At 46.1% G+C, this 22,010-nt stretch overlaps 3 protein-coding genes across 7 annotated transcripts; 1 reads left to right on the forward strand and 2 right to left on the reverse strand.

Moving 5' to 3' along the window:
• Nucleotides 1-1,678: 1,678 nt before the first annotated feature.
• On the reverse strand, nt 1,679-6,575 carry LOC112882547 (3-oxoacyl-[acyl-carrier-protein] synthase II, chloroplastic-like). Its single transcript, XM_025947626.1, has 13 exons — nt 6,048-6,575; nt 5,168-5,373; nt 4,854-5,057; nt 4,636-4,746; nt 4,452-4,547; nt 4,335-4,380; nt 4,163-4,242; nt 3,861-3,929; nt 3,644-3,728; nt 3,387-3,541; nt 3,229-3,309; nt 2,421-2,480; nt 1,679-2,241 (listed from the first exon to the last, which is right to left on the reverse strand). The coding sequence occupies exons 1-13, from the start codon at nt 6,235-6,237 to the stop codon at nt 2,125-2,127; spliced, it is 1,500 nt and encodes a 499-aa protein (XP_025803411.1). The 5' UTR covers nt 6,238-6,575; the 3' UTR covers nt 1,679-2,124.
• A 3,756-nt stretch (nt 6,576-10,331) lies between these two features.
• On the forward strand, nt 10,332-15,712 carry LOC112880573 (peroxisomal (S)-2-hydroxy-acid oxidase GLO4). 5 transcript variants are annotated; one of them, XM_025945273.1, is made up of 13 exons: nt 10,332-10,368; nt 10,490-10,711; nt 12,749-12,899; nt 12,975-13,099; nt 13,197-13,243; nt 13,334-13,411; nt 13,496-13,620; nt 13,876-13,939; nt 14,061-14,123; nt 14,551-14,620; nt 14,743-14,843; nt 15,052-15,156; nt 15,271-15,712. In XM_025945273.1, exons 1-13 carry the CDS (start codon nt 10,347-10,349, stop codon nt 15,448-15,450), a joined length of 1,353 nt encoding a protein of 450 aa, XP_025801058.1. In that variant the 5' UTR covers nt 10,332-10,346; the 3' UTR covers nt 15,451-15,712. The 5 variants fall into 5 exon arrangements, with proteins under 5 accessions (XP_025801058.1, XP_025801059.1, XP_025801061.1 ...); XM_025945274.1 differs by having other exon boundaries at nt 13,334-13,369; XM_025945275.1 differs by lacking the exon at nt 10,332-10,368 and having other exon boundaries at nt 10,558-10,711; nt 12,744-12,899.
• Nucleotides 15,713-18,961: 3,249 nt separating this feature from the next.
• LOC112883637 (40S ribosomal protein SA-like) lies at nt 18,962-21,484 on the reverse strand. Its single transcript, XM_025948975.1, has 5 exons — nt 21,231-21,484; nt 20,357-20,619; nt 20,072-20,269; nt 19,772-19,970; nt 18,962-19,318 (listed from the first exon to the last, which is right to left on the reverse strand). Exons 1-5 carry the CDS (start codon nt 21,376-21,378, stop codon nt 19,209-19,211), a joined length of 918 nt encoding a protein of 305 aa, XP_025804760.1. The 5' UTR covers nt 21,379-21,484; the 3' UTR covers nt 18,962-19,208.
• Between the last annotated feature and the right edge of the window lie 526 nt (nt 21,485-22,010).

Consider the following 22,010-nt stretch of genomic DNA (forward strand, 5'->3'; position numbering starts at 1 on the left):
CTGGATCCTCGACTAGAGCGTAAGCGTATGCAGTCGGACTGTCGGAGTCGGATAGAGGGAGAAACAAAACATTTCATGAGGAAAGCTCTGATTCACCTCTCATCTCATGGCGGAGCTAGCAGCTACCATCGCCGCACCAGGACATGGCACAGGTTCCAATGTACGGATATGACTGCCGCGTAGGCTGCGGTGTTCCGGGAGGAGACGCCGCCGCCGCGCCCGCATGTGTGCCATCAAGCACGCGGCAAATCGCGCGGCTGCCCGAGCAAAGAAGAGGAATGGAAAGATCTTGTGCTAGGAAGGGACCTGAGCGAAGGACGAATCTTTGTGCTTCCCACTGGAAGGGAACATGGGGAGGACGGCGGCGGCCGCCGCCCGACCGAATCAGGGGTCTTTCTGAAAATATACGATCCTAAAATTTACAAAACGACCCCTAATTCGGATCGTGACTACTAATCGCGATCCAAATAAGGGGGTTTTCTGTAAACATTTGATCCGGTATTTATAAAAAAGCCCCTATCTTGGATCGCGATTAAAAGTCACGATCCGGACTAGGGGGCGTATTGTAAATTTTCTGAGCCGGCGCCGGAGCAGGCGACGAGATCGCGGTGCCGCCGGCAACCTCCGCTAGCTCCGCTTCCATGAGCCGCACGGGAGCAGATTCATTCGCCAATCCGTTCCTCAGGCTCCCCGCGCGCACCGCTCAAGGTCCACGCTCCTTCGGAGATGCTGCCCGCCGGAGCCAACTATTCGGTGACACAGCAACACCGCCACCAAGGCAGCAATAATCGTTGGCGGATGAGAACCAGCAGCATCGGAAGGGACACCGGCTGCTGACGCCGGCAACCGCAAGAACAAATGGTCGGAGGCGGCGGCCTTGAAGAAGGAGAGGATTCGGATTTCCGGCCCGATCTTCAGGTTTGGCCTCTCCGGCCGCCGAGACGCAGCACTTGGCTGCGGCTGACCTCTCTGCCATGGACTCTCAGCTCTCAGCCCCAGATAGTGGGCGCTTGGAAGGAGCTTTGCCTGCCAGAGCAATGGAAGGAGAGCAAGGTTCCTCAATTTGTCATCCTGGGCTCAGGCAGGTTCTGCATCGCAAGGTTCTTCTTCTTCCCAACTACGAACCTGGACGACCTTAGCCATTGACATCAGGTTCTGAATCGTCTGGTTTTACTCTGGTAAGAATTTTGCTGTCTTTTGACTGGTGTGGAGGTGGTGCCGCGTGACCCTGATGTCAAAATGGCAGTGGCGGCCATGGGAAAGCGGAACTCCGAATGATCCCTCACAGATTAATACGTGTAAACAGTACAAGCATAGAGGCATTTTTCTGAAGGAAAAAAAGACTTGTACATGAAAGGATTTACGTAGTGTTCTAGTTTAGGACTTGTACATGAAAGGATTTACATATTGTTGTATTGTCTCGTGTGATAGTAGATTCCGAATCAATTAATTTAATCCTGCATTTATGTGGAAATCTTTATCATAGGTTATCTTCTGCAGTGGTAAATTGCATCGTCTTCAGCCTGCCTAGCCTCCCAGGCAGCAGCTCTGTGCGTGCTGCCAGGCTAGCGGACCGAACTCGCAGCTCCCTGGAGGCAAAGACAACTAGACAAGTTCATCGAGTCATAGTACAGAGAAATGGCCGAACAGCGCCACCAATCGCAAATCTTTTAACTCAGGAAAAGCAGAAAAACGACGAAAATGAAAATGCCAAGCAAGTCTTACAGCGAAACCAGCAATTCATGGCTAATAACCGAGACATTGTTCACAACATCAATACAACATAAAATCCCAGCACCTCCGAAGGCAAGAGGATCATCTACTGGACTCCGCCAAATCTAGGAAATAGTACTGACTGGGCAGACACGGTGAAGGCGAAAACACCGGCCAGGTACAGTAAGTCGTTTGATAGATACCATATATTTGCAGTTTTGTGATATAATTGAACCTTGCAGGGGCCTGATGTTTTCACATAGTTATGTGTATGGCACAGCGTTCTCCTCTCAGCTTGGACCTCCATGTAGTATGTGTGGTGTAGAGGAAGCCACAGAGTCCACTAGTCTTCTATATGCAGGTCTAGATGTATGAAGCTGTCGGACGAAGATGGTAGTTTGTCGACCATGTTCACTTGAAAGGTGCGAAGAGAATTGATGAGTTGTGCCCACCAAATCCGAATGAGTTGGATAGTGCCACATTCACTTCACATCTCTCCTTCTGTGGTCCTACCAAGACGCCCACGTCCTGTATCAAGATCAACATTGATACATTCATATTAGCTCCATATTGAGTTGATATTTGAAACTGCACGCCATTCAACTTATAGATCCCCTGTAGATTTTGCTCTTTTGTATCTAGCTCCTTTAGTAGAAGTAGAAAGTAGATAAGATGACATTAAATCTTGCATCACTAAAGGAGCTTACCACAATATCCTCTGGATTTTCTAAATTCAGATTTGGATGGACCCAACCAGTTCTTATAGCCTGCAATGAACAACAAAGTTGAGGCCCACCATGCTTGCATTGAAACCCATAACAAAGCACATGCATTGGCATGCTTCTATTCATGCGGATTGTAGCCAAAAACACCCAAAGAACAGGAGTTGTGGTAAATTGTAACAAAGAATGAGATACAGTTCATGGCTATATGAGAATAAACCCAAACACCTCATGTTTATTGCAAAAGCACCAGCATATCTGCTATATCATATTTAATATCCTTGGTTTATGATAATTGGAGTAATATCCAAATGACCAATGCCTATGAATCTTCTAAAAAAGTATGAGGATTCTGGGTTAAGAAAAGATAAATAAATAGGAGCAAGAAAAATATATATGTGTCTGTAAATAATTTCATCCAGACAGCCACAAAGCAATCTACAAACAAGGCAGATGTAGTTGAAGATAATTTTAGAATAACTTAGCTTCAGTGCCACTACGTCAAACAAATATTTCAATTGAAGGGTAATATTAAGTGATGTGCTTGTTTTCCTAGGCAACAAATTGTAGCAGGTGATGTGCCCATTTTTCTTCAGTTACAGAGTTTTCGTCTTCCAACAAATTACCAATCGCACTGGAAATCACTACACTGGATAAATAGAAAAATACAATGGACAAGGAGAATTCAACACCATAAATGCCTAATTTGTACTCAATGGAGTAAAATTTTGCATTAGTGATACAATAGTACCGAGTAAATATGGCCCCTGTAAGAGTAAAAAGAATTCCTTACTTGTATAGAAGCAACTGCTTCAATTCCACCAGCTGCTCCTATAAGATGGCCAGTCATTGATTTTGTTGAGTTCACCCTTAGCTGCATCCCAGAAAAAAAGAGATTTAGATGGATACTTTATAAAATTACTGTAAAATCGCTAGCACCAGGTGGCATACTTGAGGATTCTGGCCGAAACAACGCACAATAGCTTCGTACTCCTTCAAGTCACCCGATTGTGTAGATGTTGCATGTGCATTCACATAGTTGATTTCCTCCCTTGCTACCCCGGCATCAGCTAGTGCCTTTTCGATGCAGAGAGTAATCCCTCTTCCTGATATTGAATTAATGAAAATGCTAGCATCAGAGTCCCGTTAGATTTTTAGGTAGGAAAAGAACAGGGAAGAGCATGGCAGAGCCAAGATATACACTTCACCTTCAGGATGTGGCTCAGTCATGTGGTAAGCATCACATGTAAAGCTTCCACCAAGAAATTCAGCATATATTTTTGCACCTCTTTCCTGAAAGAATATGCAGAGATCTCAGGAGGAAGAGTATACACTTCACCTTCAGGATGTGGCTCAGTCATTGAGCTGGAAACAAGCAGCAGAAGGATATATATAGAGGGACAACAGTAATTGTATGTTTAAAACCTTAGCATGCTCAAGTTCCTCCAATACGAGGACACCAGCCCCTTCCCCCATAACAAAACCATCACGGTCCTGCAACATGAAAGATAAATTATCTCAAAATAGCACAATAAATGGACCAAGCCAGCAAGTTATTTAAACCAACACGGTGCTGATGTGCTTGTAATAAATTATGGTAACAATTATCAGCCAGCAAAATTTTGTTAAGAAACTGACCATTTGAATCAAATCGGTAGGGAGAATACACATGAAGTAAATCATTCAACTACTTTGATTATAAGAGTTGGACAACAAAATGTACTAACCATGTCCCAGGGCCGGGAAGCTTTTGTTGGATCACTGTTTCTCTGTGAAAGAGCCCTGCAAGCCACAAAACCTCCCAATCCTGCATTACACATGGTTAAAACACTTGAAACTACAAAAATCAAGATATTACAGAAATCGGAGTCAGAAGAATGATGAACTGAGGCCACGAACCAATTGGGATAAGAGGTGCATCAGATCCACCACAGAGCATAACATCCTAAAAAATGATAAATAAGGTCACAAACAGAAGTTAAGTCATAGAGAACATGGAAGGTTTAAGTTACTTACAGCTTCCCCTCTTCTGATGTGGTTTGCTGCATTGAGGATACAGAAGTTACTGGTAGCACAAGCAGTGGAAATAGAATAATTTGGTCCCATCCATCCCTATAAATCACAGAAAGCATAGCTGTGGTGATCGCTGTTATCCACAAATAAATTATACAGAAGAATGAAAGGAGAGATCATGTCGCACCAGATCCATTGCAAGGATTGCAGAGCCCATGTTTGTAGTTGCAAAGGGAACACAAAATGGGTTCATTTTCTTGTAAGAGACCCTCAGTGCTTCAATTGCATCATTAAAAACCTGCATGGAAGTCCAGCATAACTTGTATGAGATTATGGGAAACAGGTATCCATGGATGGTCAAAATCGTTGAGATATAACAAATTCTAGTATATTGAGAATAGAAACCTTCATGCCGCCCATCGCAGAACCAATGAGAACACCACATCTGGTTTTGTCCAACTCACTCCTGAGTTCTTCAGTTAGTCCACCATTTTCTAGTGCCTTCTTTCCAGCAGTTATTAAATATAGCATAAACTTGTCCATCCGCTTAGCAAGCTTAGGTGCAACCCAACCATCAGTAGAAAAGGATTTTATCTCTCCTGCAATTCTCTGTATTATAGTCCAAATGTCAACCATTGTGTGATAATCTTTGACCAAATTGCAAAACCAGCCCTGACACTACTCCCCAAAATTGAAGGAAATCATGTGCTCTGTATTACCGTGGGGAAGTTGGAGCAGTCAAACCTCTCTATCTCGCTGATTCCACTAACTCCATCAAGAAGGTTGTTGTAAAACACATCGGGATCATGGCCCAATGGTGTCACTACACCCATGCCAGTGACAACCACCCTCCTTTGTTTGATATCAGGTTTCTTCTTTTCAATAACACTTCTTTCAGCTTGTAAGGCAACAGCCATGGCCATTCCTGCAAACCATAACCAATTTTGTTGAGACCCTTGTCTGCTTGAGTGAAAAACAAACGGCACCTGAAGAGGTGTGAACAAACATGCAAACAGTATAAAACTAAAGAAACAAACGGAGGGAATATGTTTGCTTGATAGAAGATGGGCATAACAAATGTGACTCTTATTGCATGATTTATTTTTAGCATTTTGGAGTCTTCCACGCCCACCCTTTCTGTTTTATATAGCAATGAGCAACACCCGTTCTATCTCAATTTTCAAGTCAAACTCTGTGCTAATAACAAACGAAACAAGAACAAGCAGAGCCAGACAAGCTGAAAGAAAACTATGTTGAAGTCACCAGTTCAGCAGTAGCCACAAGCGAATGCATCCCAAGCAGAAGCAGGGGAACTGGACAGCGAGGCCAAAACCAGAAGCGGGCTATGCTACTACTCACGATACCAAGAATCCAATATCCTCAGCACAATCCAAGGAATAATCCTACTACTCCACTCGCATTACGCATCGAAAACGCATAATGACAGCCCGGGGCAGGATAAAAATGGCACATTTACCCCCGGGCGATACTACCGATGCTCTGAGATTACACTAGGATTCGAACGTACGGGCATGCAAGGATCCAGCAAAGCGAACAAAGGACATGCGGCGACCAAATGCTGAGTGTGTCTCATCTCACCAGAGCGCGCCGCGCCGCGCCGCCGCGCACCGAGGCGGCGGCGCTCACGGCCCTGGCCAAATATGGCGTCGCCCCCAGCGCCGCTTCCACCAGCGCAGCAATGCTTCTGCTTGTGCTCGTCGGAGTCGCATGCCGCGGACAAGCACGCGGCTACGAGCCACGTGCAGAGAGGAGTCGCCACGGCCGCCATTGCCCGTCCCCCGGTGTGTCGCGCCGCTCCCGCTCACCGCCTGCTGGATCCCGCCCACAAGAAGGGGCCGCACGGGTCACTCGGATTCAGCGGCGCGGGCACCGGGCGGCCGCGCGACAGTCCAAGAACGGCGGAGGCCAAGAACCCGGAGCACGACGAGATGCGGGGGCGGCGAACGGGCGATGGCTCGGGGCCGAAGAAACGAACGAGGCCGGAGAATGGAGCACGCGGAGGAGGCGCGTCGATCTCACGAGGAGAGGAGGAGGCTCGCGCGCATCGGAGGGGCGTAGGCGGGAGCCGCCATTGGCAGTGCCAAGTGCTCGACGGGAGGAGTGGAGGGACGGGGACGACTGGAGGAGGGGGTTGGGGGAGTTTAATATAGGAGGAGGAGAAAAATGGGAGATTTTTCGGTGAATTTTTTTAAAATCTTTTTCCTATTTCTTTTCCAGTATTTCTCTCAGCACTTTTGTCCTTTTTCAGCCCCTTGTGATTTTATTATTTTTTGTTCCTTAGGTGGGCCCCATTTGATTTGATTCTGAGATGTTTAGGCTTGGACATGCTAGTTACTTAAGTCCAGCTGGGATGGGATCATGATGGTTTTAAGGGGCAGGAGCTTGGGGATTTGTTTTCTCCTGAGTGATTTCTTTTGTTTTTATTTTTTGGTTTGGGTTTGGTTGGTGAGACTAGAGATAGACTGTGGATGTGCATGTGTAGGAGAGAGAGATAGAGAGAGAGAGAGAGGAAAAGTTTTGTTTTCTTTGGATTTAGTAGTTATTTTGGATGGAGGATGAGGACAGTTATTTTGGAATTTGATGCCAAGCATTTTGGCAGTCTAGCGTCACCCGAGAGAGAGAGAGAGGGAGAGAGGGAGAGAGTGATAGAGAGATTGAGATTTTGGGTAACACCGGAGTTCATATCTTTATCATGGGTAAGTAAGAGTAGAGGTGCCAGTTTGCTGGATCCATCAGGCCGGACAGGCTAAATAAACAAATAATATTGTTTTCCGTATGGAGACATAGTGGGTGCACAAAAACCATTCGACATATCTATCCACGCACGAATTATTAGTTTCAGATAACTTTTGTATGAATTTTTGCTGAATTTTTCTTCTAATATAAAATTCGTATAAAAACTTGAAGCTCATATTCAGCTTTTGAAAAGTGACAAATTGGAAACGGAACGATGCTGCTATTCAAACAAAGTTATAATATTATTTACCCTGGAACATTTCGTGTTTGGAGAAGTTCTGTATACATTCTTATATGCGCACCACACGAAGCACCTAGTTGGTTTGATCTGAATCACTCGGTGCAAACAGATCACTCTTGCTGACCTTGCTAACCCCAAACTACGACTGGGTGCAGACTCATGCTTAGGGAATGGGCTTCGGCCTGCTCGCGTGCTGGTGGGCTAGCTGGTGGCCAATCTGTTGCCATGGAGCGTTTGATTCGCCAATCTGTTGCCACGAACCAAATTGTTGACGGGGAAACTCTGGAAACGCACCGTCACGTGGTGCTTCAATAAAGAGGGCTCCTCCTCGTAAGTCGTAACACCTCGAATGAGCCGTACGTCCATCAGCGCGGTGCCACGCCAACCGAGACGGGCCAGACGCGTGGCAGTTCTGCTCGGTCTCCAGGTCAACACGTGGCACAGCGGCGGCGGCCTCCACCCTCCCCAGGCTCCGGCGCTCGCCGGCGGCGGTCAGGGCGTCGTCATCGTCGTCCCCCGCCCGGCTTTCTTCTGGTGATGAGAGCCGCCGCGCCGCAGGTTCGACCGTTCATGCGACGTGTGATAGAGTGATGCGTGCTGCATGTGATTTTTTTCATGTGGGATGCACTATTTTCTATAAGAAGTAAGCTGTGTTGGTAACATAGGTGAAAGATGTTTTCATGAGAGTTTGATGTATAAAAGGTGCAATGCTCGACACTCTCCTTGGGCAAGATAGTAATGAAGTTTCTATTGGAGAATGTACTACATCAACCAAGGCACACGTCAAAGATATTTCACAGATGTACTACTGACAAGTTTAGTACACTTTGACAAATAAGTTAGGTTCACAGTAGTACATGCATGGGAATATGGGATTCCCCCCCCCCCCCCCCCCCCTCAATTTCCTCCTCATTCCAACAATTCTTCCTGTTTTCCTGTCCTTCATGTATTCATAGTGACATGCATGAGACTTCAACAATTCACATTTTTCTCATGTGTCATACAAGCATGTACTTTAAAGACTAAAATATGCATTTCCAAATCATAATATGGGTCTTACAAAATACTAAAACGGAGGGAGTGATGTTTTGCGGTGTCATTAATCTAAGGTAAGGGCTTTCCCAACATCTATAAGATTTGCACAATATGAGATGTTGTCGATCAGTACAATCTAATCTTTGATTAAGCTCGGCGCACCGCAGAAAAAGCCAAGACTCCTACCAAAAGGACAACAAAGCTACCCAACCCAAAATCCTTACAACTGGTGTACGTCAACCAACATTCCTAAAAACTACTGTTACAGCAAGGCAAGAAAGTCATAAATTTGTCATGGGCAGGTTTTCTCCATGGGCCCGCCTTACGTTACAGTACTGTCAGTACCGCAACCACATCGACAGGACGGCAAGTGAAATCATCCAAGCCAAGTAAAATCCCATGAAAAGTGAAAGCACAGGCACCAAATTTAGTAGGTAATTTGTTACTTTTTTTTGAAGTAATAGGTAGTTTGTTATTGCTAGTGGCCAGTACTAGCTATCACTATGTCATCATCACAAGCCACATGGGTAGTCAGCAAGCAAGACCAGTGAGCAGCAGTACTACTTTTTTTCGCCACAAAAAAAAGAAAAGAAGAGAAAACCCAAAATGTGCAGCGCTACTGTTGTGCCTGCATTGATCATGGGAACCTAACGAAGCATGTTTTGAAGCAGCCATCAGTGTGTGCATCCACTCATGGGCCAATCACTCTTAGCGAAGACCGTAGCAGCAACAAGAGGGCCTGCACCGAGGGCACAGGGCTGTGCCCCTTTCCGAGAGAAGCGTACGGGGATCCCTGCGCGCCACAGTAACTGCACTCCAAGCATGAACGCGTGATGATCCTCCCAGCGAACCCCAGAAGCCCACATGCTCCTGCGAGATGCCAAGGTACAGTCTCCATTGATGGTTGATGCGCCCGTATAATTGGGGTTGCGTCAATGCGAGCGCACAAGTTTCGTGGGATCGATCGAGGAGGATATTTGTTGTGGTGGCCTGTTTTTTTTTAACGATTCTATTTGATATAGCAGAAAAAGTATAAGGATATGTTGGTGGTGGGCTGTAGTTTTGGATTGGATGATTGACCCCTTTCTGTCGCGGAACCAAACGGGCTTGATGCTAGCTAAGCGTTGCACATGATAGAATCAACGAGATCAAGTGAAGAGTTAAACCAGTCCAGTAGAAAGTTGATTGTTTGATAGATTGCTAACTGTTGATCGATATGCAAACGTCACCAATGTTAAACTCTGTGGCCTAAGACTGTAATTTCGTTGCTTCTGAAGTAATGAAATTTGGGCATGGCCCATGTTGGAAAAAAAAGAGAGCAAACGTCACCAATCGCAGCTGGCAGCTTTATCTGAATCTTTCCTAGACATTTCCCAGATTTGTACAAGGTTCAGCTAGATTGTCCTAAATTTAGGTAGCAGCAGTAAATTTCAAGGTAGCAGAAGAACACGCTGTACTCTGCAGTCCCAGGAAAGGGAGATGATTCGTCAATGATGTGCTTCTGGCTGGTAGGAGTACTACAATCTGAATCGGAAGGACTAGGGTGTTTTAAATTCTTCTGTTCAAAGGACATAGCTTCTTAAAGTTCAAAGTAATGAATGGCAGGCACACGATATCAGCATTACTAACTTGGCAAGAAATTTGTCAACTGAATATGCTGGTTATTTAACTAAGATATATGTATAACTTAACTCCTTTTGTTTGTACAGTTCCTTATCTGATGATACATGATCTACTTAATACTTGCAATCTAGCCCATTGAAAATGCTGGCTATTCAGCTAGAACTGATTCATATTTGACAGAAATCAGGCAAGACAGAGCAAAGCCATTCTCGTTGCATAACGTCTGATATTCTTAAAGAGTGATGTCACCAACTTCCAAGCACGGTACTTAAAATACACCCAAAAGAAAGTAGGATTTTGCATGGACAAGCAGGGCATTTTTTTAATGGCATGTTAGGGAAAGATTAAGACCGGTAGGTGGAACATGACTGTCAATTTGATTCAGAGTGCAGGATCAGGATTTGGCCAGCCCTGGCCTTGTCCTCTACCGGAGCTTCTGACATCACACATCACACCGAGGAGGCAAGGAGTCAAGGACCGAGGGCGAGGACTACTCACAGTCACAGAAGCAGGCAAGCAGCTGCCTTTAACTCGTATTTCTGCCATACTTCTTCCTCTACCTCGATAGCGGTCCTTCCTCCCGACCTCCTCCTCCAAGTCCCTAGAGGTATGGTGCTGCGACTCACTGTTGTTTCATCAATTTACTCACATATGAGGTTTTCGCTCTCAGTTTCCTGTTTCAATCACGTGGAGAGTCCCTGTGTGCATCTTCTTGATTTTTGCGGAACCCTAGGTGGATGGCCATGTTAGATGCTGCTGCAATCTTGAATGCTCCCCAACTGTAAGCAATTAAAGGGATCGCCATGCTAGAGGGCCTGCCAATTTTGTACAGTCGCGCCACTGTCCGCCGTTCCCCCGATTCGGGCTTATCTTGAATTCAGTGGGGGCGCCGTTCGGTTCTGTTTCGTCAGAAAAAATATCTTTCAGCTGTGTTGTGGACTTCCATTGACCTAGTTCCTTGGTCTTCTAATAATCGACGCTTCAATTTACCACTTTGGACCTGACTATTATTAGGACGAGTGATCAAATCGAACGATCTGGGTTTCCCTGTGCTTTGCAGTCCTGCAGAAGCTTAGTTCTTTCTAAATGTATCAGTTTATTTAGCCTCTGTAGTCCTGCAGATGCTTAGTTGTTTCTAACTATATCAGTTTATTTAGCCTTTGCAGCAGGATATAGCAGTATGTTTGGTTCCAACTTGAATATATATAAGATGTCTGCAAGCTTTAGTATTTTTCGAAGAACAGGTGTCTTGAAACTGTAGTAACCACATCAATTTAAGCTAGATCTAAATTAGCTTATTCTAACTATCTAATTGGGGCATAAAGGTAGAGAGGAAGTTAATTCAAAGTTCAGAAAGAGTAGGTGCCATGATGCAAAATTTCTCCAGCTAAAATCCTTCTGTTCATGTCAGACACTTGAACGACGAGAAATAAAACTGTGGAATTTTGTGTTCCAAGTACCACTGCTTCCCAGCAAGCTTAACCCATGTTACCCATCTTATTACTTATGTGGGGCTGGGGGGGGGGGGGGGTGGCGCGGGGTGAAAATGGGAATATTCCCTTCCTAAGTCTTTACATATTTGACATAGCAGTGGTATACATCAAAGTATACGTATTTAGCATGTCAGTGCACTTGTCTGTGAAGTATGATGAAGAACTGAACAAACTGGGTTCTGTTTCAGTTGAGATGAGTAGGACCGGGACTAAACCTGAACAGTGACTCAGAGTCATTTTAGTTTGTTTGTTTCCCTTTTATTGCCCACTGTTGGTTACAGATCATGAGTAGATATCCTCATATCCATTTTTGCTGCCTTTTTGTTGTCTGTGCTTTGTTATGTCTAGCTCTAGCCAGAGTCTTAACAAAGGTATGAGTTGCAGTAGTTATTTTCGAAGTACAAAATACCAATGCAAATTAGAATGTACTGTCTTCACTGAAATCATATGCAGATCGATTGTTCAGTATGTCTTTCAACATCTGATAGCTGAAATTTTCATTTTCAATACTAAAGTCTACCGACTTCATCGAAGCTTGTTCATAAATTCGGAGTTAGCTTCGAAACATAAATGGATGGTTATCAAGTGTGGTATTACTAGTTTTGTAACATGGTACTTCATGTTGCGGTGTTTCATATATGTCTGTTAGTTTGTTGTTGTCTTGAATTTACATTTCCAGGAGAATTCAAATATTTCAGTTAAATGAACATGCCCTAGTGTTCCTAGTTGATAAAGATAAGAAAGTGGGAATCTTGCATTTTGTACCCAAGGATAGTTGTTTGGCCACACTTGGTTCGTTGTCTTAAATCTCCCAATATGTAGGGTGTTTTCTTGATCTTCTGTGTACTCTTAGAGAGAAGCAGTATTATAAACTCTAGCCTATATACAGGTTTTGGATTAGTTTGAATGGCTGAGGAACAACATAAAGTGCTAAGTGTCCATTACAAATACTAAAAGGCAAGATCTAAAATGCCTATCCTAGTATAGTTTGTTATCTTTGAAGCATACAAGTTTTGATGTGTCCAAAATGAAATGTTATGGGGCTGTACTGAAAAACGAACATCTTGATGATTTTGTTTCTAAATTTTCTGTATAAGCATAACAGAGATACTTGCAGCATCGAGAATGACCTTTTTAACAATTTAGTGTAGCAAAAATGGAGGATAATTTACCAGTCAATGTACGGGAGTATCAAGAACTCGCCAAGAAAGCACTACCAAAGATGCACTATGATTATATCAATGGGGGAGCGGAGGATGAGTACACACTGAGGGAGAATATTGCAGCATATGGAAGAATTTTGTACGATGCACTCACACCAATAATTTTAAACCCCATTAAGAAGTAGGACCTGACTTTTTAGCGTGGATCCCACAGGTTACGGCCAAGGGTTCTTATAGATGTCAGCAAGATAGACATGTCTACAACCTTGTTAGGATATAATATGCCATCGCCAATAATTGTCGCTCCAACAGGAGCACACAAATTAGCAAATCCAGAAGGTACAAAAACTCAAGTCAATCTAAGTTTTAAATGATAAGTTATATTGTCTAATAACTGTTGCTATCTCCATAACTCTTGGTTAAATGTTCATCTTAGGGGAGGTGGCCACAGCGAGAGCAGCAGCAGCATGTAAGACCATAATGGTAACTACTGATTGTTCTTCTAATGATAATCTGATGTACTACTCACCTTTATGTCCTCCGTGATTGTTAAAACTTTCGTATGTCATACAGGTGCTTTCCTTTGGATCCAACTGCAAAATCGAGGAGGTCGCTTCCAGTTGCGACGCCATTCGCTTTTATCAATTATATGTATGATCATGATATTGATGTTCTTTGAGTAAATTTCTCCTTCTGCATCTACTTTGAATTCTATTTCTTTTTGGTGTATCTTAGGTGTACAAGAGAAGGGATGTTTCAGCAACATTGGTACGACGGGCTGAGAGTTTAGGATTTAAGGCAATTGTTCTGACAGTTGACACGCCTGTGCTCGGTAGGCGTGAAGCTGATATCAGAAACAAGTATGCGGCGCTGGTTATCTAACCCGATTTTCCTGAACATTCACTTGAAATTTGTTCTTTTACAAATCACAATTCATTATTGTGGTCACCTATCGTTACAGAAGGTTAAATTTTGATAAGCTACTGCCTCCACATGCCATATATTAGATCGTCAAGATATTTATGTGGAGCAGTTTAGCAGCTTGAGGGTCAGGGTATCACAAAAATTTCCTTTCTTTTGGTGATGTTCTGTAACTGAGCTGATCATTGATGCAGGATGGTTGCTCCACCGTTTGCAAACCTTGAAGGCCTGATGTCACTCGATGATGATCTTGACAGTGTGAGTGAAACATTAGCTCTGGTTACTGGTTAGAACTTAGAACAGCATAGGAATCTGTTGATTGTGGATGAACTCCTTTTATTTCTGGAAGACTCAACCATTATCTTCTTATGATCATTAGGAAGGCGGCTCCAAGCTGGAAAGATTCGCGCATGAGACGCTGGATCCATCGTTGTCATGGAAGGTATGTACAGATAACACAGCTCAACCCGTAGCCATGCCATAAATTCCATAAATCTCGGATTCCATAGCATGTGCCCACAATACTTGCTGAGCATATGGAACAGTTATGGGATGCAAAGGACGTGTCCCCATCAGGCGTCATCAGAGCTGTACGCAGGATCCTGAAAGCCTGCTCTGAGAACAGTGTATGGTCCTTAATACAGCTTGCTGGTAGAAATGGTGGCCTACCGGCGTCCTGCTCCTGCCCCATGGACACGCAGACGTACTGCTCTTTGAATGGCATGCATCAGTACGTACTTGGCTACAGCGGCCTTGAATCGCCTGTACCGGCGATAATGGCGTGATGGGCCAGACGTAGTGGTCTTGCTGGCAATTACTCCTAAGTGGCGAGTGGTTGATGCTGTGTGTGTCCTGAACTGTGGTTGCAGGACGTGGAGTGGCTCAAGTCCATAACCAGCCTGCCGATCCTGCTCAAGGGCATCGTCACCGCCGAGGACGGTAATGAATTGAATTACTACCATAATATCGGTGTTGGATTTCTAACTGCGCAGTGCTGAATCGGAGCACTGGTGATTTGGTATGATCACTGAACTCGCTGACTCTGCGGCGGCGTTTGACAGCCAGGAAGGCCGTGGAGGTTGGGGCGGCTGGTGTGATCGTGTCCAACCACGGCGCCCGGCAGCTGGACTACGCTCCGGCCACCATCTCCGCGCTCGAAGAGGTAACGGCGCCGCAACTGATCAGCCACCGGCTGGCCGCCCGCATTCATCTCCGGAGTCCGCACACGCGGCCCACATGCAAATGCAAGGGATGCATGTGCAGCCCGCAGCCAGCGTGATGAGGGCGCGGCGGCGTGCTGTTACCGCGACGTACGGTGGTCATCTGCGCAGAGCTGCCGAAACTGACAGTGGCCCGGGGTGTCGTTGCAGGTGGTTAAGGCGGTGGCGGGGGCCGTGCCGGTGCTGGTGGACGGCGGGGTCCGGCGGGGCACCGACGTGTTCAAGGCGCTGGCGCTGGGCGCCACGGCAGTCATGGTACGGTCCGACCCTGGCCGAGCTAATCCATGTTGGGGAATCGGGACCATGGAAATTCTCTTCGGAAGAAAGGGGACCGTGGAAAAAAAATCCTCACTAGGATTTGCTTCTCAGGTGGGCAGACCGGTGCTCTTCGGGCTGGCGGCGCGCGGGGAGGCCGGGGCGAGGCACGTGATCGAGATGCTGAACCGGGAGCTGGAGCTGGCCATGGCGCTCTGCGGCTGCCGGAGCGTCGCCGAGGTCACCAGGCGGCACGTCCTGACGGAGGGCGACCGGATCAGGGCCCTGCTGTGAGCCCGCCCTTGATCCAAGATACATGGAGACTACCCATCTATGATCTATCTATCCAGTCAGGGTTGCGATGTGAGCGCATGCATGTGCCATTGATTGATCGCTCCAAAAAATAAGCCATTGTGCATTGCCAATATCGAAACGACGGTTACTGAATCTGTGCTGGATTAAGCTCTCTGTTGTGTGAGAATTGGTCAATGTATATTGGGATCCACTTCTGGAATATCATGAGAACATCGTGAAGCAAATAAGCAACTTTCAAGCACCAAATTCTGATGACAAGCAACTCCATTCAGCTCATCAACCGTGAGAGCAACTAGGCGGCGCCGCCGCTTCAGCCATGGTTGTGCTCGTCGGCGTCGCATGCAGAGTGGGTCCGCCATTGCCGGTCTCCTGGTTTGTGGCGCCCCTCCCGCTCGCAGCTCGCTCACCGCCTGCTGGATGCCTGGATCCCTCCCCAAACGATGGGGACGCGCGAACCGGGCTGAGCGAACGGCGGAGGCCAAGAACCCAGAGCACGACGACATGCGGGGGCGATCGCTCGCGGATGGAGCCACGGAGGAATGGATCAATGGAACGGGCAGGGGACGGAGCATGAGGACTGAGGAGTCGATCTCACGATGAGGCGGCGGCTTGCGGGATCGGAAGAACGTTGGTGGGAGCCGCCATTGGCCGTGGAGGAATGGAGGGGCGGGAGCGCCTGGACAAGTTTAATATAGGAGGAGACCTTTTTGGTAGATTTTAAATATTTTTTATAATTCCTTTTCCCCAGTTCTATCGGAATTTTTGTCCTTTCATGGCCCTCTTGTCCTTTCTATTTGCATGTAAAATTTGAAGTTAAGCAAAAAAAAATTGTGCAATGAGAAAGAAAAAAAACAAGAGTCAACATGAGAATGGTTGCAATCCTTCTTTAAATTATTATTTTTTCCTATTTCCACAAATTTTCGTGTGCACTTCGTCGACGGGACCACTGGGCTAGTTGCTCGGAACTCCATGAAATGAAATGTTGATCTTGACCTCTACCTGAACTTTTGACTGCATCACGAAAAGGAAGGAAGGACTAACCCTTGAAGCTGCCCTTGAAGCTAGTCCTTCAGTTACCTGCTTCCGTCATGTGGAGAATCCCAGTATGCTTTTTATTTGTTCATGATTTCTGTGCAACAATAGGTGGAGGGGATGGCCATGTTAGATGCTGCTGCAAATCTTGAATGCGCCCCAACTGTATGCCATAGAAGGGATTGCCGTACTAAAGGGCCTGCCAATTTTTTACAGTCCCCATGTCTATCCCTATCCGCCGTTAGTCCGTTCCGCCAATTTGGGGCTTATCTTGAACTCGGTGGGACATGTTTTCAGTTGTGTTTTGTCAGAAAAATAAACCTTTCAGTGGTGGCCTGGAGTTCCATTGATCTGCTTGTGGACTGGTCCTAGCTTTAGAGATATGAGATGAGATGAGATGTCTTAAAAGTTCAGTATTTTTCCTAAGAATACAAGACTCGAAGGCTCGAAGCTTTATAGACAACATTAATTCCCACTAGCTTTGCACCAGTTGTTTGGATCTTTGTTCTTATGGCCAATAGGTAGTGTTTTCTCCTTATCCATTTTTGACTTAACACCATAATGGTAACAACTGAATCTGATTTTTGGTCATCTGATGATTTGCTCAACATTAGTATGTCCTCTGTAGATTGTTACACATGTCCATATGTCATACAGGTGCTTTCCTTCACATCCAGCTGCAAAACTGAGGAGGTTGCAGCAAGTTGCGACTTGCGACGCCATTCGCTTTTATCAGTTATATGCATGATGATTGATGCCTTGACATTGATCTTCCTTTGGTAAATTCCTCTTTCCTCTGCAGCTACCTTACATCTGAAAATTTTCCATTGTGTAACTCAGGTGCACAAGAGAAGGGATGTTTCGGCAGCATTGGTACGGCGGGCTGAGAGTTTAGGATCCAAGGCAATTGCCTTGACAGTTGACACACCTGTGCTCGGTCGGCGTTGAGGCTGGCATCAGCAACAAGTACAGTGCTTAGTGATGTTTCCCCTCAACTAGTCAAATTTGCAGCTATTATTTTAGAGAAGGTTAAAAATTGATAAGCTACTAGCTTCTCATGCCATATCATAGATCGTGAACACATTTACGTAGATCATTTCAATAGCTTCAACATCACAATGGTGCAAATTTTCCCCTACTTTTTTTTTCTGTTGTGGATACTCTGCGACTGCGCTGAATCTCTGATCGTTGATGCAGGATGGTTTTCCCACTGCCGCCAAACTTTGAAGGTTTAGTGTCATTCGGTGCTGATCTTGACACTGCGAGACATTTGCTCGATACAATCCCAGATTTAGAGCTCCAAAAGGTTGATCATAATGGATGCTATTTATTCCTGAAAGCCTGAACCATCATCTCTTCATCTCGATCGTCAGGAAAGTGGCTGAACGATTCGCACGCGAGACGCTGGATCCATCTTTGTCATGGAAGGTGCGTACAAATATCATAGCGCAACCCCGGTAGCCGTGCCATAAATGTTCTTGAACCCCATAGCATGTGCCCCGGCATCCACAACACTAGTACTTGCCAAGTATCTGGAAGAACAGTTATGGGATGCAGAGGACGCGTCCGCATCAGGCATCGTCAGGGCTGTACACCGGGTACTGAAGGCCTAACAGTGTGTAGAAATGGCGGTGGCCTACCGGCGTCCTGCTCCTGCCCCACCGTGTAGAATTGTTATGCGTCAGTACTTGGCTACAGTGGCCTTGAATGCCGGCGCCGGAGACGATGGCGTGATGGGCCAAGCGCAGTAGTCTTGCCGGCAATTGATTGCGGTGCGTGTCCTGAACTGTGGTTGCAGGACGTGCCGTGGCGTTGCCGGCAATGGCGAGGACGGCAGTGAATTACCACCATGGATAATATCAGTGTTGGATTGCTGAAATGGTGCTGAATCAAATAAAGCACTGGTGATTTGGTATGGTCACTGAACTCGCTGACTCTGCCGCGGCGTTGGACGGTCAGGAAGGCCGCGGAGGTTGGGGCGGCCGGCGTGATCATGTCCAACCACGGCGGCCGGCAGCTGGACTACGCGCTGCCGACCATCTCCGCGCTCGAAGCGGTAGCACAACGAGACCGGTCGGTCGGCCGGCCACCAGCCGCATTCGTCTTGTAAACTGACATGGACCGCCGGGAGGCGTTGCAGGTGGTTAACGCGGTGGCGGGGGCCGTGCCGGCGTTAACCACCTGACGAGGATTTGCAGGTGCGGAGGCCAGTGTTCTACGGGCTGGACATCCGGGGTGAGGCCGCCGCGAGGCATGTGATCGAGATGCTTAACACGGAGCGTGGCGGAGGGCGACCGGATCAGGGCCCTGCTGTGATCCTGTGACATAGCCACAAACACCATGCGCCGAGCAGTCACTGAATCTGTTCAGCAAATCCTGGGTGCTATACTGCTATGTCCCCGAACGTTACAACTTACAATGAAGGCAATTCAGAGAAACTGAGAGCACACGATCAGCGAGCAGGCGAAGCATTTGCTGCAATGAACGACGTACAGTTCTCAAAACGCGCTTAAATAGTGCTATCCATCTGAGGTAACAAAAAAGGGCCGGTTCACTCGCTGTCCCAGCAGAGTCAATAACACAAAAATTGATTTGCATCTAACTCATTACTGTAAAAAATTCAAGCTACTCGAGCAGTGTCTACCAACAAATTCTGATCACATGTAACTCAGCTTTCAGCTCATCAGGTGTGCCTGATCAACCTTCTACTTCCAGTCAGGAGTGGGTGCGGGAACGGGGGCAGCGCCTTGTTCCCATCCAGGGGCTGCTGCAGGAGGGGCAGCTGCTGCATCCCAGACACCTTCAGCTGGAGGAGCTGCAGTTCAGAAGAAAGGATACAAGTACTTGTAAGGCTACCATCACAAAACAAACCGCAGCAAATCAGTTAAAGATGTCTGAATCTGTGCACAAAACAGACATCAGGCCAAAAGAGGGAAATCTACATAGCAACATTACTTGCTGGCCAGGTTAAAGTAAATGATTTTACTCAACTTCCTGAAACAAGAATTTGGGCAAGCATGGAAAATAAAAGAAACAAGCAAATGTCGATAAACCTTCAGTTACCACATAAAAACATATCAAAGCTTCACCTGGTGTCAACTTCCCACTTAGACCCAGCATCAAGACAATTATAGGCATATGCATAAGGTAGAGCATTCAGCCACTGATAATATCAAGAAAAAAAATGCATCCAAGACAAAAATAAGTGTAGACAACTCTTAGGCAGGCATACATATAACCAAATTATATTACTATGGAGGAGGAAGACCTGGAGCAGCAGTCCAGTCGGCACCAGCTGGTGCTGGAGCGCCAGCAGGTGTAGCTGCAGCATCACCAGCCCCCCAATCACCACCCCAGTTGTCAGTCCCAGGTGCAGCATATTCTGCAACTGCACCATAGTCAGGAGCAACCAAAGCCTCTTCCTCCTCCTTCGTTTCCTCTGGGTCTCTGTAGAAGAACAGATCAACCTGCAACAGGAAGCACGATTAGATGAAGAAGAAAGAAATGTCTTCTTTCTACAAGCCAAACATTAGCTGGAGGGATACTGGTTCAGATTGTGTTAGCTTACCATGACATCCCACTTGTGTCCTGGGAGAATTGTACCACGCATCTGGAGGACCATCCTGGCAAGCAACCAGAAGAGACAGCCAATGCTCTGCTTCCCCTTGTTATTTGCAGGAATGCCAATATCCACATAGCGCATAGGTGAGTCAGTGTCGCAGAAGGCAATTGTGGGGATGTTTCCAAGTGCAGACTCCTTAATGGGCTGTACACAGTTTGATAAAGAAGATATAAGAGCGTTCTGAGTTGACAAACTAACTTACACACACTGGTTTAACAGATAAAAGTTCACCTGATGATCAGTCCTGGGGTCAGTCAGGATAAGAAGACGCGGCTCACTGAAAGAGGTTTGCAACTGGTTGGTGAATGTACCAGGAGTGTGCCTGCCGGCAATGGCATGAGCACCAGTGTACTGCGCAAACTTGAGGACAGCCCTCTGGCCATATGGCCTAGCAGACTGCACGATGATGTCCTGGGGGTTCTCAATTGCAACAATCACCCTCGCGGCCAACTGAAGTTTCTCCCAGGTCTTGCCGAGGTTAATAATGTAAATACCTGAAACATAGTATAGAAAGGCCCTCTTGTTAACTTGCAGTTCACCATAGTCAAGTGACAAAGAAAATTGCTCAACAGAAAGAAACTCGTGTTAGCACAATAGCACTAGACTTTCTTGCCATAAATTCCAGTGAACAAACGCAGCAACATAGACATAAGATCTCCAATATCAGTCAATTGATCCTTCAATTTTGACAAGTCTACGAACTCATTCCACAGCTCATATTCATGAGATCAGATTGAGATGAACATTTATACGTTGCAGCTAGACCTTACACACATGGATACCACACTCACTCCAGTGACCTCCAAATCTTCACGCTAGACGAGTCTCAAGGCCTAAGATGTTGACTACAATTTGAAACGGACTACAATCCGAAACACGTAATACTGGAAATGCTACCAAAGGACGAGAGATATCTACCAATGGGAACACTGCCAACTAGAATGGCTTACGCATTCTCAATTAAAATGCACATTGCAGCAAAATATCTGTATACGCATGACAAGATCCAAATAGAAGACATTATGAACAGATACCTTATATATCTAATCCGACGCGCATTCGGTGTAAAAAAGATTGGTTAGATTCGAGAGGATAGGACTGATACCGTCAGTGCGGCGCTTGTGGGTGTAGCGCTCCATCTGGAAGTCGCAGTTTTTGGTGCCCAGGTGGACGTCGGCGGCAAGCATCATCTGCACGTCTTGCTCCCGCTCGGAAAGCGCCCGCGCGGCGCCGCCTGCCGGTGCCGACACCATCGTCACTGCTCGAGTTGAGGGTTTCAGGCGCGTGCACCGTGCGCGAGGGAGCCGGAGCAGGACGATGGGGCACAGGTGCGGGAGGTGGCGGCGCGAGAGGTCGCGAGGGGCTGAGGCTCTGACCTTTTATATGGGCCGGCACGTTTGGGATAAAAACCCTAGCTCGGGATCTTCTGCGGGTTTGCCTTTCAGACGTTTTTATTTGGACCCTTTTTATTTTGTGGGATGAACCCCCCCTTTTTTTAATATAAGAGGACGAACCTTCATATATTGTTTACGCTAAGATTAGTCTTTTCTAGAAATGAGCTTTCACTGATATCGTATTTTGTATTTGACACAGGTGAAAAAAATATGCATAAAACATGCTTTTATAAACAATACATGAAGATAATTTTTTCTACAGTAGAGAACAACATTAAAAAATGGAACTTAGATAATTTTTAATGTAGAGGCCTGTAATTACATGAAGAGAATTTTTTCTACTGTAGGGGCTAAGATTTTTTTTTTCTTTTTGAGGGGTTGGCCAAGAGTTTGCTAAGTGCCTCTACATCAAACAAAAAAAATGGCCCCATGTAAACAGTAGGCCGGCCCACTCGCCCGGCCCGTGTAAATGCAATTACAGGCCTCTCTGG

Source organism: Panicum hallii, chromosome 2 (genome assembly GCF_002211085.1).
Source record: "Panicum hallii strain FIL2 chromosome 2, PHallii_v3.1, whole genome shotgun sequence".
NCBI lineage: Eukaryota > Viridiplantae > Streptophyta > Magnoliopsida > Poales > Poaceae > Panicum > Panicum hallii.